This window comes from Xyrauchen texanus, chromosome 13, assembly GCF_025860055.1.
Source record: "Xyrauchen texanus isolate HMW12.3.18 chromosome 13, RBS_HiC_50CHRs, whole genome shotgun sequence".
NCBI classification, from domain to species: domain Eukaryota; kingdom Metazoa; phylum Chordata; class Actinopteri; order Cypriniformes; family Catostomidae; genus Xyrauchen; species Xyrauchen texanus.
In genome coordinates, this window is record NC_068288.1 from 9,569,628 (window position 1) to 9,587,214 (window position 17,587).

Consider the following 17,587-nt stretch of genomic DNA (forward strand, 5'->3'; position numbering starts at 1 on the left):
CATTGACACCCTCCACAAGGAGGGAAAGCCTCAAAAGGTAATTGCAAAAGAAGTTGGATGTTCTCAAAGTGCTGTATCAAAGCACATTAATAGAAAGTTAAGTGGAAGGGAAAAGTGTGGAAGAAAAAGGTGCATAAGCAGCAGGGATGACCGTAGCCTGGAGAGGATTGTCAGGATAAGGCCATTCAAATGTGTGGGGGAGCTTCACAAGGAGTGGACTGAGGCTGGAGTTACTGCATCAAGAGCCACCACACACAGTTGAAGCCCTTGACATGGGCTTCAAATGTCAAACGTCTTACCTGGGCTAAAGAAAAAAAGAACTGGTCTGTTGCTCAGTGGTCCAAAGTCCTCTTTTCTGATGAGAGCAAATTTTGCATCTCATTTGGAAACCAAGGTCCCAGAGTCTGAAGGAAGAATGGAGAGGCACACAATCCAAGATGCTTGAAGTCCAGTGTGAAGTTTCCACAGTCTGTGTTGGTTTGGGGAGCCATGTCATCGGCTGGTGTTGGTCCACTGTGCTTTATTAAGTCCAGAGTCAACGCAGCCATCTACCGGGACATTTTAGAGCACTTCATGCTTCCTTCAGCAGACAAGCTTTATGGAGATGCTGACTTCATTTTCCAGCAGGACTTGGCACCTGCCCACACTGCCAAAAGTACCAAAACCTGGTTCAATGACCATGGTATTACTGTGCTTGATTGGCCAGCAAACTCGCCTGACCTGAACCCCATAGAGAATCTATGAGGCATTGCCAAGAGAAAGATGAGAGACATGAGACCAAACAATGCAGAAGAGCTGAAGGCCGCTATTGAAGCATCTTGGTCTTCCATAACACCTCAGCAGTGCCACAGGCTGATAGCATCCATGCCACGCCGCATTGAGGCAGTAATTAATGCAAAAGGGGCCCAAACCAAGTACTGAGTACATATGCATGATTATACTTTTCAGAGGGCCGACATTTCTGTATTTAAAATCCTTTTTTTATTGATTTCATGTAATATTCTAATTTTCTGAGATTCTGAATTTGGGGTTTTCATAAGCTGTAAGCCATAATCATCAAAATGATATCAAATAAAGTCTTGAAATATCTTACTTTGCTTGTAATGAGTCTATATAATATATTAGTTTCACCTTTTAAGTTGAATTACTGAAATTAATGAACTTTTGCACGATATTCTAATTTTTCGAGTTTCACCTGTACGTTACCGAGACGATTCTTGGACCAGTCCATTGATCAGCAGGTTCTCGTGGGACAGTAGCGGCCATGGTGTGGTCTGATCGTCCAGCACGCTGAACACCTTAGCCCGGATCCTCGCCTTCATCTGCCCGAGGACTCCCTGGGCCTCCAGTGTCTCTTTTAAAGCCCGATTATTAATTTGAAATAGTGAAAGTGACTTGGCTGCTGATGTGCAAAACTGCAGCATTCACAACAGTTTTGGTGTTCTGTGGTTCAGTCAGGAATATTATTTTGATATTTTATAAAATATTAATTAATTATAACATGAATATCAAACGAGGCAACATTAAATAAAACACACTTTGTAAATTATCATGAACTTGGAACAACGACATTGTACGTTACAATCTTCTTAAGAATCAACTCGCCCCTTTTCAACTCCGTTATGGTTGTGCACTTCACGGACGCTTCCGCTAGAGGCCAGTGTGACTTCTAACTACGTACATAGTTGGTCTTAGCCGTTCCACTTTTCACAGTTCCCAAGTACTTCCCAACCTGCGATGGACAGACAGTAGGGGACCAAATACAAAGTGCCAAGAGATAAATTATTTTGAACTTTAGGCTGAAATAGTAGTAGTAGTAGTAGTTATAATAATAATAAAGGTATTATTATTCTATAAAATGTCATAAAACATTACATTTGTACATTAATAAGTACATGATATCAAACAAAAATGCCTTTGTGTATTGTGTTTTACAATACTGACCTCAAGACTTAATTTAAAACGGTACCCTAAAGTTCTATTAACTTTTAAACCTTAAATGTCTGTCAATGTTAACCTTTATATATTTTTATGTATTTTATGTATATGTAGGCCTATTTACCTTTGATACTTTATTATTGATATTGAATCATTGTTCACCTGTCATATTAGGTGCACATAAAATAATCCATAGGAAAATCTCGAGGGAACCGGTGTCACGATAAATTGAGTCCGCCCGGTAAATCGAGGGTAACCGTTTGTAATCCCTGAGCAAAAACATATCACGTGATGTCATGTCACTGAAGTCTAGGCTAACCCAGAGCCATATAAATAGAGAGTTGCGACAACGGAAGTTCTAAATGCTTGATCGTCACGTGATTCACGTAGACTTCAGGTTCCAGGAAGTGCTTTTGCGGTCATTCCAAACTGTTAGAGTAGAGTGACAGAACTGCGATTTCTGGTAATTAGTAGTCAGTAAATGCATTTATTTTATATATTTATGTAACACACCGACATATGTATGTAGCATGAGTATGTTGTTACAGCGATGTTGTTTTTTAAAGATCAAATCAGCTAATATTTGAGGATTAGTGTTCGCTTACCGTTATTTGCCTCAACTTATTTCAGGCTAGGGTTTCTGTTGCCTTTTTATGTTACCTCATGTTCATTGTTTTCACTAATCTCATGGTAACTAATATCATATTTATGACTTTTCAGATAGTACAGAGACAGGCTGGTGACAGGTGACTTCCAGCTCGCACCGCACAATGGGTCAATGAACTATTAACTATTAGCAGCAGTTACGTAAATGTAAAATTTAGTGAAATGAAGCTTATTGTTTACAATTCTTACAATTCTATATGTAGTAATATAATTATTTATGTATTATAAATATTATATATCTAATGTATAATTCTTACAATACAATTCATATACACAATATATTCAGCTTTAAAACAACTTAAGCATACTCGTATATAAACTGCCGTTCAAAAGTAATGAGGCTGAAAATTCAGCTTGGCATCACAGGAGTAAATTACATTTTAAAATACATTAAAATAGAAAACAGTTATTTTAAATTGTAATAATATATTACAATATTACTTTTTTTGCATTTTTATTCAAATAAATGCAGTAACTATTTACAGCAATTCATGAATACATTTCTAATAAATTAAATAGCATGCCAAGCATTTTGTATGTGTCCTTTCTTTCATGTTGTCGTTGCATAGTCTTCACCATGGTTTGCTGTGCTGCATGGGGATGCTCCAATCAGCTCAGAGAAAGGTGTGCTGAATGTATGGCTTCCCCACTGACATGGAGAGGAGAAAAAAATGGTTGGCTCAAGTCAGCAGGAGCAATCTAAATATAAATAAAAATTACAACAACAAAAAAATGTGTGAGGTATTTGCAAAGATTTTACAATTAATAGGGTGTTCGTTACTAACTTTATCCAGCTCCAATCCTTGCCTAATCTAATGAGTAATACTCAACTATAAGGTTTTAATTTACAAGTTATTTTTATTTAGATGTACTGATAATATACAGAATAAACGTCTCACCTTTTAAAAGTGCGTCGCAAACGGTTTGTTCTGATGCATCACTACGGTGTTTGCTGCTACTTCCGGGAACTATTGAGAGGCTCCACGAGCCGCCATTGCTGTAAAAAAAAAACGTTCCATTGGAGTCAATGGAGTTGTCGCAACTCTCTCTTTATGTGGCTCTGGGCTAACCGAAAAACACAAACAATGACACAACTTTAATTTCATCTTTAATCAATAATTCAGTGTACTATTTTGTGTTTAAAGGTCAATAAATGTCGTATTTACAAAGTTATATAGACATACATCATAAAACAATCTCATACAGTGAATATAGTACCCATTAATTAGGTCCCTCAGCCAAGGGAACTGCTGTGATGTCAGAGGGAGACCCGAATTTCAGAAGGGACTCTGGACCAAAACAAATGGGAAATTGTTTCAGGGGAACTTCCACAAAAAGAGCATTTTTTTATTATTTTTTTATCGCATTAAACATATATATATATATATACATTGAATAACAACAGTGGGGACATATTGCTAACAAAGGGACAAATAAAAACAAGATTACATTTTCAATGTGACATCCTTAAGGATGTTATATGTTTTTGAAGCCTTGGCGTTCAGAGGTTTAGACATATTATTAAAAGAGGCAAATGCGATTTTACATCAGCAGAAAAAATTCTAAAATTAGGTTTCGATTGTGTTACTCTGGCTTTGTGAAGATGAAATTTACCTAGAAGACAAAGTAACAATAAAGAACAATCAAATTTAGCATCATTACAATGGTCTGCACTTATATAGCATTATAAATCATAGTCTCTGTAATCTGCACCAATTTGTTAAAACATAAAAATAATAACAAGGTTATTTCTGTCCAAAAAGATTTAGAGAAAGTACACTGATAAAACAAATGTAAAACTGATTCTTCTTCCATTTTACAAAAGGAACACAAGGGGGACACATTCTCAAAAAACCTGTTTAAAATCTGATTGCAAGGGAGCATTTTATTTCTATCACTCCTGAATTTTTGAAGAAACTGTTAGGATAAACTACCAAAACATTTCTTTATTCTTTTTTGTAAGGAGGAATTTTTGAGACTCGAGTCCATTTTATATTATTAAAGAGACTGTTCCAGTAAAAAAAAAAAAATTATAAATAAATGACAGAGGGAGTATATATATATATTGTAGATATTTTCTTTTTGAAATAAATATCTAATTATATAGTTATTCGACTTTAACGCGTAAAAAGGGGTATTTTTAGATCTAGGAGGAGAGACAGATAGTTAATGTGTATAGTTACTGTTTTTAAAAAGCATGCCTACACCAGCGGTTATAGCCCTGGTAACCATATAAAATAATTTTCATGTAATATGTATTTTGAAATAAACTCTGCAAACTCAAAGCCCTTTCATTATCAAACAATAAAGATGTATTCCTACACAAAACATTGCAGTTATTCCAAATGGTACCACCGGCTCGAAAATGCTCATTCTCTTCCGGGTGCGGAAGTGCAGGTCGAGCGGATATTCCGCGTGGTGTGTGGTCGCTCTCATTTTGTCCCGGAAGAACACGATATTTCATCGTGTCAGTTGACGTCACCCTTCGTGCCAAAACAACTTCTTTCTCGACGCTGCTGGAAAATGGCTGGAACAGCTTTAAAAAGACTAATGGCGGAGTACAAACGTAAGTTAAATAAAGCTAACTAAACCTGCAAACGTTCTGGATGTACACTTGTCCTGGTAGCAACAGTTTGTCAGCTGCTTTCCTTCATATAGACTCAGATGCTTCCAGAACTTCAGTGGGTTTCACCAACATGCTGGCAGTTTTAATTATTAACACGGTTAAGTAAACAAATCATAATAAGTTCTACTTAAGACTTATTAGCATTTATTTTGTTTGTGTCTTGTGTGACATACTGCTACTTTGACAAATAGAAACTCCGATCATGGTACTATCGTGGTGTAACTGCAGAAATGATTGGTTCTTATAATATTTGTTTACTGTTCAGAATCAGAAATCAGAATGAGCTTTATTGCCAAGTATGCTTACAAATAGAATTAATATAATTAATTTGTCTTTGTGACAGAAGCTTCCAGTGCACAAACAATACAACAACAATATTTTTTTTTAAATAGAATAAACATAAAAAGCGAATAGAAAATGTAAGTATATATAGAAATACACAATAAGACACTTCAAGTGTGTGTGTGTGTGTGTGTGTATATATATATATATATATATATATATATATATATATATATATATATACATACACACACACACACACACACACAGTTGAAGTCAGCAGTTTACATACACCTTGGTCAAATACATTTAAACTGAGTTTTTCACATGACATTTAATTGTAGAAAACATTCCCTGTCTTAGGTCAGTTAGGATCAGTACTTTATTGTAAGAATGTGAACTGTCAGAATAATAGTAGAGAGAATTATTTATTTAAGCTTTTATTTCTTTCATCACATTCCCAGTGGGTCAGAAGTTTACATATACTTTGTTAGTATTTGGCAGCATTACCTTTTAAATTGTTTAACTTGTATCAAACGTTTTGGGTAGCCTTCCACAAGCTTCTCACATGATGCCTTCACGGCCGGGATGGTGTTATTCGGCTTGCAAGTAGAACCTTATAGGATTTTTGAGGCCGATACCGATTTTAGAAGGGGAAAATTCACCCATTACCAATATTGTGGCCGATATAGTTAATTTTTGAGCTGCAATGAAAACATACCTTTTCTATGTGGATTGTTTACCAATTTTGCACCCATGCAAAGGTACTCTGAAGGCTGTAGCCTTCCACAAGTATATACAAATCTGTTATACAGATAGTACAAGGGAATGTAATGGCAGAAGAGATAGGATATGTTGGATAAATATAAGTAAATATTCTTAAGTAAATATTTTTAGCAAAGAATATTTTGCATAATTATCTCAAAATATTCTGGAAATGAACACTGAGAAAATAAAGAATAAATAAAAATACAATAAATAGCTTAATAAACATGTACTGTATGTTCAGTATCAGTTAGTTGCTGACCATTTAAATAAATAATACATTAAAATTATAGATAAATAAAAATCAGTACTGTATGTTTAGTATCAGTCAATGGCTGACCATTTAAAGTCTAAGTTCAAATAAAATAAATCTCTAAATAAGCATCAGCACTGTTTAGTATCAGTCAAATGCTGACTATTTTAATACTATGTAAACTTCAACTGTGTGTGTATGTATGTATGTATGTATGTATATATATATATATATATATATATATATATATATATATATATATATATATATATATATATATACAGTGAGGAAAATAAGTATTTGAACACCCTGCTATTTTGCAAGTTCTCCCACTTGGAAATCATGGATTAGTCTGAAATTGTCATCGTAGGTGCATGTCCACTGTGAGAGACATAATCAAAAAAAAAAAAAAATCCAGAAATCACAATATATGATTTTTTAACTATTTATTTGTATGATACAGCTGCAAATAAGTATTTGAACACCTGTCTATCAGCTAGAATTCTGACCCTCAAAGACCTGTTAGTCTGCCTTTAAAATGTCCACCTCCACTCCATTTATTATCCTAAATTAGATGCACCTGTTTGAGGTCGTTAGCTGCATAAAGACACCTGTCCACCCCATACAATCAGTAAGAATCCAACTACTAACATGGCCAAGACCAAAGAGCTGTCCAAAGACACTAGAGACAAAATTGTACACCTCCACAAGGCTGGAAAGGGCTACGGGAAATTGCCAAGCAGCTTGGTGAAAAAAGGTCCACTGTTGGAGTAATCATTAGAAAATGGAAGAAGCTAAACATGACTGTCAATCTCCCTCGGACTGGGGCTCCATGCAAGATCTCACCTCGTGGGGTCTCAGTGATCCTAAGAAAGGTGAGAAATTAGCCCAGAACTACACGGGAGGAGCTGGTCAATGACCTGAAAAGAGCTGGGACCACCGCTTCCAAGGTTACTGTTGGTAATACACTAAGACGTCATGGTTTGAAATCATGCATGGCACGGAAGGTACCCCTGCTTAAACCAGCACATGTCAAGGCCCGTCTTAAGTTTGCCAATGACCATTTGGATGATCCAGAGGAGTCATGGGAGAAAGTCATGTGGTCAGATGAGACCAAAATATAACTTTTTGGTCATAATTCCACTAACCGTGTTTGGAGGAAGAAGAATGATGAGTACCATCCCAAGAACACCATCCCTACTGTGAAGCAGGGGGTGGTAGCATCATGCTTTGGGGGTGTTTTTCTGCACATGGGACAGGGCTGACTGCACTGTATTAAGGAGAGGATGACCGGGGCCATGTATTAGCGTGATTTTGGGGAACAACCTCCTTCCCTCAGTTAGAGCATTGAAGATGGGTCGAGGCTGGGTCTTCCAACATGACAATGACCAAGCGCACAGCCAGGAAAACCAAGGAGTGGCTCTGTAAGAAGCATATCAAGGTTCTGGCGTGGCCTAGCCAGTCTCCAGACCTAAACCCAATAGAGAATCTTTGGAGTGAGCTCAAACTCCGTGTTTCTCAGCGACAGCCCAGAAACCTGACTGATCTAGAGAAGATCTGTGTGGAGGAGTGGGCCAAAATCCCTCCTGCAGTGTGTGCAAACCTGGTGAAAAACTACAGGAAACGTTTGACCTCTGTAATTGCAAACAAAGGCTACTGTACCAAATATTAACATTGATTTTCTCAGGTGTTCAAATACTTATTTGCAGCTGTATCATACAAATAAATAGTTAAAAAATTATACATTGTGATTTCTGGATTTTTTTTAGATTATGTCTCTCACAGTGGACATGCACCTACGATGACAATTTCAGACCCCTCCATGATTTCTAAGTGGGAGAACTTGCAAAATAGCAGGGTGTTCAAATACTTATTTTCCTCACTGTATATATATATATATATATATATATATATATATATATATATATATATATATATACACACACACACACACACGTATATACAAATCTGTTATACAGATAGTACAAGGGAATGTAATGGCAGAAGAGGTAGGATATGTTGGATAAATATAAATGAACTAAGCTGTGTATTGCACATAATTATTGCTCAGCATATTGACATGGATACAGCTAATTGTTTTCAACCTTTTCTTCCTTTGCAGAGCTAACCCTCAACCCTCCAGAAGGCATTGTTGCAGGTAGGAATTAGCTCAATTACGGAACTGCTTTATTGACCTGGATTTACAGTAGATTTTTAAGAATCTTAATAATAATTTCCTTTAATCACTTGTTTATTTATTACTATATTTATAGCATTGATTAATGGCACTCATCACTTCCTCACAGGGCCTGTAAACGAGGAGAATTTTTTTGAATGGGAGGCTCTGATTATGTAAGTACATTTACTGGTATCACCTCTGTGAAAGAAAAGTTTTGTTTTTAACATTTTCCCTTTTACAATTTTAGACAGTCTTGTTGTGTATCTAGTTTGCAGTGTCCAGCAGAGGGCCCACAAGCGCTCACTCAGTCTTGTCTGCGTCACTGGACTAATTTTCCAGGATATCTCCAAACTCTTATTTTATAATATTATTTTTGATATCTTCAAATATTTTATTAAAATTTTTTAGTTGTTTATCAGTTGTTGATTATTAAAAAAATCTTGTAGATAGTTACAATTCTTAGTTAGTCATTTGTATATCCATGAATCTGGTGCCAAACAGGCAAACATAGAATTACAGAGACAGACACTCAATGTGTTAAAATTTTCTGACAAAAAGTGAGTGGTACTTGCCAGTATAAAACTTACCACCATGATGCCAGGGCATGGAACTCGATGTGGAGGATAGTGCCAAAAGGTATTTTATTTAATTATTTTAGTTGATTTTCAGGGGCATTGTTTTACCTTTGTAATAATAATAATAACGTTAATAACTTTATTTTTATAGCATCTTTTAGCAATTTAGCTCAAAGTGCTTCACAAAACATAAAATCAAAACACACTTAGTAAAATACAACACATTTTAATAAAAGTAAGTCTGTACAAATTCCTTTTTAAACAAGACATAAAAACAGACACATATTCAGCAATTCTGTGCCTTGAGCCCCTGCCCCTTTGATGAGGTGCCCCTTCTACAAAAATCCACTGCCCCTTTGCTGTGGTAGCAAAGAGTTTGGCATCACATGCAGTCATGCACACGCATGCCCACCCGATCCGACAGAGTGTGGCAGAAAATTTAAGGCATTCAATTCTCAATCTGAACAGTTATGGTTGTTAACTAAAATTTAATCAACATCAAATACAAAATAATCTAAACAGTTCAGAACACAAAGGATTTATTTTATTGGCTGTGGCATGCTGATCCCAGAGGCGCAGCTGCATCATGGGGCCCACTGAGTCTGGAGGTGCAGCTGTGCTACAAGGCGTACTATGCATAGATGTTGAGCTGCACCAGAGGGCTCAATGAGCCCATTTCAATGTAATGGCTGTTTCAGCAGGTTTCAGAGTTGTTGGAGTGTTTTCTTTGGGCTCAATGTTCAGAGCTGTCATTGGTACCCCCATGCTTTCTCAATCTGTCCAATTTGTGCCCAAGATAAAATTGCTCCCTGGGGATTAATATAGCTGTATTACATGGTATTGAATTACATTGTATTGTATAAGATCATCTGAGGCCAAAACATAAACAGATATTCTGGTCTGGAATGGAAACATCAAAGTAGAATATACTGGCTGTAGCATTATTATCAGAGAAGCAAGTATTTCAACTTAGCATGTTTCCTAATTCTCTAATGACATATTATGGTAATTTTATGATTTAGTAAAGTAAAAATATTACATATAGCACCTTTAAAGAGACCCCTTTCAATCAAGAATGATACCATGACTAAAAGGTTGGTAACTAACAAACTTAGAAGGTGATGCTTTGTGTAGAAGGTTTTGGATGATTCAGTTAAAGAGATGAAAATTAGACCTAATGATTAAAGAGATGCTTAATTGGCCTTGTGCGACCCCGCGTCCTTCTGCGTGGGCTGTGTGTTTTGTCTTCGCTATATCCTATGCATAATTTAATTTAATTTAAACAAACTAATCTCAGTTCAGGACACTCTGAGCTGTCAGTAAAGGGTTAAACTTTTGGCTCACGGAGTCTAGTCTTCTTCGAGTCTTTTGCAATCTCAGATGCCGTTCTGCCAATATCTGGCACAGATCACAGCTGATGTAGTCGGTTCAGCCAGGTCCTGGGCGCTGCACTGAGGGGCGTTTTCACACTCCAGTAGATGGGGCATTGTCTGTACTGCTCCGCAGCAACATGTGTCGTCTGTCTGTTGGTTCCATATTTTCGAGGGAGTCAAGTGACAAAATAACACGACAGAGGCTTTATATGGAGTTAGGATACAAATAAGGTGCATTTTGAACTGTTCTGAGACCAGTGCATACAGACAGTACACTGGAGGTCATTCACTAAATAGGCAGCAAGGGAGCATCCTGTAGCTTTTCTTTGCAGCCAAGTGCATTCACTCCCTACTTCCGAACAAAAGTTCAGTTTCAGACTGCAAATTATGTTTGGACCACTCAACATGTTTGGCAGGTGTGGGACAAAAGTAATCGGTACATAGATTCAGAATTTATAATGTTTAATTTTATTTTAAAATGGTTGGCAGTGATTGGATGAGGCTGACCATTAGTTTTAATCGGAAACTAATTAAATTGTTTCTGCACTGGCTATTAATATTTTTTTTTAAAGCGAGAACATTGAGATTTTGTTGCCAATATATAAATAAACATTGTAACATAAAAGTCAAATCAAGTAAAAAAACAAAAAACATTTAGTATAGTTTTTCTATTTGTTCTTTTCCCAATAGGCAGCTTTACTGAAAATCAGCTGTAATGTCTGTAACGTCTTAAAAACATGAATAACCAACACTCTTCAAAACATAACGAACAAATACTTAACTGGATTGTGTTTTCATCTTAATATACTGTATATCCATTTACAGAAGTCAATTGCACTGTCTTGTCTGAGAGACTCTCAGCAGGTCCATTTTATTCCTAATGTTTAAGATTTTATTAAGTCAAGTCAAGTTTATTTGTATAGCACCTTTCACAACACACATCGTTTCAAAGCAGCTTTACAGAAGATCAGCATTAACAGACGATAAAACTGTTATGTCTATAAAGTAGTATTACATTCTGGAAAAAATATGATTTGAGCAATTCTTGAAATAATGTGTATATAAAGCTTTAATGTGGTGGATTGTTGTTGAAATGTGTTCATACTTAACCCATCTGTTTGTACTACATCACCAATACATACATATATACTGTAATAAAACTCTTGGGATTTGTGGATAATGCAATAATGGCTTATCAGCCAGAGTGTTCACTACAGGAATGCTTCATTTAGTTGTTTTCTTCCTATGTACGGTTACACAGAGCTTTGTAAAAAAGCACCTAGGTAGTGTTGGTTATTTTCAAAATGTTTGAAAGGTATTCAAGTGCAGATTACATGTGTTTGCGCCAGGAAGTTAACCTTCCTTGCTTTTTCTTCAGGGGACCAGAGGACACATGTTTTGAGGGTGGGGTGTTCCCTGCCATTCTCAGTTTCCCGTCAGACTACCCTCTCAGCCCCCCCAAGATGAAGTTCACCTGTGACATGTTCCATCCTAACAGTGAGTGCTCTTTAATCTAAACTTGAATTAGATCTACATTAACACATTCAGCACTCAGACGGTGTATGAGGTGTTTGATGTCTCAAATATACTTCGTATATGTTTAATTGTTAAAGTAAAACGGTAAAGAACATCAAAGAATGTCTATAATATCCAACATGTATCAAATTATAATGACAAACTGGACAGCAATAAATTATTGTTGGCTTATATAATATTCATAATAATGAATAAAATCTGAATTTCAAAATGTTAGTGAGTGTAGTAGGTTTTACACGCCCTGTTCATAAAAAAAGTGTTTTGTAAAAATATATGTAGGTAAATATTTTATTTATCACTGTATTGTGGAAAACTAGAAAACATGCATTAATTAACTTTAACTAGATTTTTATGTTTCAGTAAACATTTTGAATGTACTTGGCTACAAAGGCTGATATGATGAATTTAAAAAGATGATTTATAACAATTTAATGTTATTTTTTTAGCAAATGTTTTCTAAATGGGGCCCTGGGTTGATCGGTTGCTTGGGGCCTCAGAAATCGTAAACCCGCCCTACAAATAGAGCTTATTTAACTTTTAAAATGTGAAACTTTTTATGCTTCAGTGCATTTCGCACTAATCAGCCTCGCATAGCTATATTGGAAAGCCCCGCTCGCAAATTGTCTCGGGAGCAAAGTCAGCTAACCCCCACGACTCTGGGTTTTTAAACGGTTGTTTAGCAATAGAGAAGCTGTACAAGAGTGGCGACACTGGTAATTCCACAGGCGATCTCTCTTTTTCACACACACACTACCTTGTTACTCCAATGCCGAAAAGCAGCGCATCCTCAGTTGCTAGTTCTAAAGTGACATTTTCGAACTAACAACGAAGGCTTGAGCTGTATCAAAGCTAGATACACTTGATCAATACAAATGTTTCTATGTTATCTGAAATATCTGTGGGAAACACCCTCCCCCTCTCTTGAGCCATCGTGTAAGTGTACACCTGCATCTAAGTAGGGTTGAAAACGGTTGTTATGGTTTATTTTGGAGAAGCTTTATACAAAAATGGTGACACTCGCTGCTACTGAAAAGTGCTTAAACTTGCATATTGGCGATTTTTGAAGCGATGTTACTTCTGACGAGAGCTGCAACAAAAACATTTGTCTCAGAATGATCTCTCTCAGTTTCGGAGTTTCTCTCTTTCAATCACTCAAAGACAAACTTGCACACACAAACGTACTACCTTATTACTCCAGTAAGTGCTTCAGTAAAGCAGCACATTCCTTGCAATCTTCTGTTGCTAGTTCTAAAGTGACGTTTTCAACAAGTCATGGGTATGCAAGTACACATTTTATTATTTTATTATCTGTATAATATTTTCCAACTTCTGAAGTACCTTATTTTGTTGTGGATGTCCCAATGTGGATACTAAATTTGCACTTTTCAGACAGCTCGATAAAATAATCAAATTATATTTTGGTTGCATTTGAGGGCAATATTTTTTATTGATTGTGTAAAATAGGCACATAATATCAGAATATCGACCACAGGGCCCTGAATCGAATCAAATTGATGACTGTCCTCAGCTGTGTGAAGATAACATCCAGCGGCTGATACAGTGTGGGGATGGTTTCATTGAGGCCCGATCCTCTTTAGCGGTGTCTCGTACACTCACTCTTCCAAAGTGTTGATTAATTGCTTGTGTGTGTGTGTGTGTGTTTTCTGCAGTCTACCCTGATGGACGTGTGTGTATCTCAATCCTGCATGCTCCTGGTGATGACCCCATGGGCTACGAGAGCAGTGCTGAGAGGTGGAGTCCTGTACAGAGCGTGGAGAAAATCCTGCTGTCTGTGGTCAGCATGCTCGCTGGTCAGTTACCATTCACTTACTGATGGATTCTGATTCCCAATGTTTACTTCTCAGTCCTATTTTCCTAGAAGAGGTCCCCAAGAATCTTCTACGTTATTATGTGGTGTTTTGATTTCATGATAGTTTACTCTTTATTGCTTAGTGGTCTGGAAAGATACAGTCAAAGAACTGAATTATTTTCATGACTTTCGGTTCCAGTAATGGTTCTCCAATGTGCATTCTTTGACGCATATGCAACACCGTGCTGACAATGTTTCCTGGGCTACAATTCAGTGGCACTGCAACATCGCTATTCAATCAGCAGCATAAAACATACAAAGAAACCAGCGAAGTTTGCTTCCTGAAGAAATTACTCTTATGAGTTGACATACAAGTCAATGATTCCGTCGTCTCCGACTTGAAATGAACAAAACACTTTCGCTGTTTTGTACACTTTAGACTTGTGAGACTTAATAAAGTTAATACTGGATTGTTGTCAATATGTAGTTAAAGATACACATTATGCGTTTTGATGTAATTAGTTGTATTTTATGAAAATGTATGAAATATCTTCAATAAAACACATTTTGAAAGAATCTGTCCTGTGAAAATATGAAATTATCTCATCAATTGCTATTAGGCTGCTGAGGACTGTAAATCCATTAAGAATTATATTTCTTATTTCCACTAAATTCTTCCTCAAAAGTTAATTGTTAATTGAAGCATTAAGGTACTGGAATCGTTATGTGGAATCAGAACCAAAATTCTTACATTTCTTACGATTCCTATCCCTGAAAAAATTGCAGTCCTCATTGAAATTGCAGTAATCCACAAACTAATAACACAATTTCAGCCAATTAGAACATACAGTATTTGATGTTTAAGATAGAGCTATGTTGCGTGAGATTTTGGAGCCACACAGCGTGGCATGGCAAAATTAGAAACCAAGTGAGTAACAAAATGTCTTGTCTTGTTACGTTTACGATTACGTTTGTTGCGATCAACACTGGTTAGGACAAAACTTTGGAACAGCATGCTAGAGATTTATTTTTATCACTTCGCCTACACTAACATTCAAAAGTTTGGGGTCACTTGCTTGAAATGTTTCTCATGATCTTTTTGAAATGGATGACTTGGACCGAATAATTAAGAAAAGCAGCCACTGCTTATAGATGGGAACTCCTTCAATACTGTTTGAAAAGCATCCTAGGGTGATACCTGAAGACGTTGGTTGAGTGAATGCCAAGAGTACATTTCTTTTAATACTTAATACTACCTAGCTCCAAAACAGCTCCATAAAAGTATCGTAAATTAGTCTATACAACATGCACTACATCCCAAGTCTTCTGAAGCCATAACATAGCTTAGTGTAATAAAAGATAACACAATTTAAGTCGTTATTCACTGATAATTTAGGCGTATTTTGTCAGGTTTGACAAAGTTGACTCCAAACTCCACTATTTCTTGCATGATATCCATTGTGATGAAGCAAGTTTGAAAAATGGGATCACAAATTAGATTTAAGAGCTATGGTAGAGGGAATAATTTAATTTCGATCTATGAACTTGGAATTTAGTGCATGTTAAATGTACAGCTCTTAGGATACATTTATGGTGCTTTTGTGTCCTTTTCGAAACTTGGCATTATAATTATGTTCATCGACATTCATTGTATGGACAACAGAAGCTCATTCTTTTAAGCTTTTATAAGATGGGATGTAACTCTCAGGTATCTACAAGCAGAAACACAGAAAATATCCATATTATAATGTACATCCTTAAATCCAGCTTGTCCTTATTTTATTGTTTTGCTTCTACAGAGCCGAATGACGAGAGTGGGGCAAATGTGGATGCTTCCAAGATGTGGCGTGAGGACAGAGAACAGTTCAATCGGCTAGCCAAGCAGATTGTGCGCAAATCTCTGGGTCTCTGACTCTCCTGAATACATACACACACTCTCACTCCAGGACAGAGAGGATTGACTGTTGAACATCTATGAGAACACAAACCTCCTTCAGAAGAGAAGAATCTCTGTGCTGAGTGTTGTAGTGTACTATCTACCCGTACATCCACCAGTGTGAGCACTTTATTCATACTCTCTTCCCTCTGCTGTGATTGGGTGGGTGAGTGGAAGAATGGCTTGTGTTGAAAAATGCAAAAATGTTATACACTCACCAAACATTGTTCCAACAGACGGTCAGGCATCAATCACAGAACAAGTACACAAGGTAGTGATTCACAGCCATTTTGGACTGCCGTCTTGGTTTTATATTTGTTGTTTGTTTTACCTGTCCATAGTTTTATGAGATAACTAACGAATGCGGCTTTGTGTTGATGGCAGTATGCTGATGCATGCTTCAATGCCTTATAATAAAAAGCATTGTAATAAAAATCATACAAGGCAGCAACTTAGACTCTATCAGATCCAACAGTTTGTTTATAAATGGATTATATTACTGATCGTTTGGGATGATGTAAACGATCATGTATATGGATGCAAATTCTGTAATAGTTATAATAATTATTAAAACAATCAATTACATTTCATATGAAACAAAGTTTGACATTTTTGTAATGCACATATTCAGAGTCTTTTCTTTAAAATCCTACTTGGATTTATTTAAAGGGATAGTTCACCCAGAAATTTAAATTCTGAAATCATTTACTCACTCTCATGTTCTCAGTCTCAGTTCGTTTTCATTGATATTCATTCCATACAATGAAAGAGAATTGTGACTGAGGCAGTCATTTTGTCTAACATTTCCTTTTGTGTTCCATGAAGGAAAGTCAAATAGGTTTGGAATAACGTTAGGAAGAGTAAATAATTGCAGAATTTTCATGTTTGGCCAAACTATACTTTTAAAGCTGGAATTACCTCCTGGTGAAGACAAGCCCCTCCCCCAACTTCATAATTACTTCTGTCAAATACATTTTGAATTGATTTGAACATTTGTATATTTCCTATCATTTGTTCTCAAGAATTGTTCAGTAAAAATAAAAAATTGATTTATGAAAGACTTTTTTTCTTCTTCTGTTAAGGCATGAAAAATGCATTGCGTTGGTTTTCGTGTTTACAACGTACAAAGAGGACTGATGCTGTCTGCTGCCCTTTCAAAGATTGATACTTTGGCACATTTCCAGGGGCTTTTTTTTATTATTTATTTATTTTTTAAGGGGGGGATCATTGACAGTCCTGGTTTAGACAGAATAATAACAACAACAACAAAAAGAAAGAAAAACACTTATTATAAATGTTAGACATGTAACATAGTCTCAAATTGAACGTGATCACCATGCAATTTTGTCGCAAGGAATAAAATAATTTAGACATTTTGAGAACTCCTTTTGGGTTCCACTGGGTGGGATTTACGTTTTGAGCGACATGGAGAGTGGGTAGATCAACACAATAGTTAAAGTAACAATGAACAATACTTTTACAGCACTTTTTAGTCTTGGTTGTTAATTTCTACTTATACAATTTAAATATGAATAGTTATAAAAGTTATTAGTTAGTATTATGAACTAATATAAACCAACAATGAACAATTGTATTTTAAAAAAAAAATTATATTAGCCAAAAGTAATAAATGCAGAAAAAAGATACA

General features: G+C 36.1%; 1 protein-coding gene and 1 long non-coding RNA gene across 2 annotated transcripts; one reads left to right on the forward strand and one right to left on the reverse strand.

Annotated features, from left to right (window-relative positions):
- Window positions 1–3,509: 3,509 nt before the first annotated feature.
- LOC127653659 (uncharacterized) lies at window positions 3,510–4,995 on the reverse strand. The gene is made up of 3 exons (XR_007971851.1): window positions 4,927–4,995; window positions 3,823–3,893; window positions 3,510–3,601 (listed from the first exon to the last, which is right to left on the reverse strand). It is a non-coding gene; the product is annotated as an uncharacterized LOC127653659 (long non-coding RNA).
- Window positions 4,996–5,053: 58 nt separating this feature from the next.
- LOC127653975 (ubiquitin-conjugating enzyme E2 G2) lies at window positions 5,054–16,992 on the forward strand. Its single transcript, XM_052140866.1, has 6 exons — window positions 5,054–5,170; window positions 8,653–8,688; window positions 8,837–8,882; window positions 12,036–12,154; window positions 13,864–14,004; window positions 15,803–16,992. The coding sequence occupies exons 1-6, from the start codon at window positions 5,128–5,130 to the stop codon at window positions 15,913–15,915; spliced, it is 498 nt and encodes a 165-aa protein (XP_051996826.1). The 5' UTR covers window positions 5,054–5,127; the 3' UTR covers window positions 15,916–16,992.
- Window positions 16,993–17,587: the final 595 nt, after the last annotated feature.

Excerpts from the sequence above, each read along its gene's own strand:
- LOC127653975 (XM_052140866.1), top strand. The coding sequence starts at position 5,128 with ATGGCTGGAACAGCTTTAAAAAGACTAATGGCGGAGTACAAAC. Across the intron at positions 5,171-8,652 it reads ACTAATGGCGGAGTACAAAC|AGCTAACCCTCAACCCTCCA; the intron begins GTAAGTTAAATA and ends CTTCCTTTGCAG. Across the intron at positions 12,155-13,863 it reads TGACATGTTCCATCCTAACA|TCTACCCTGATGGACGTGTG; the intron begins GTGAGTGCTCTT and ends TGTTTTCTGCAG.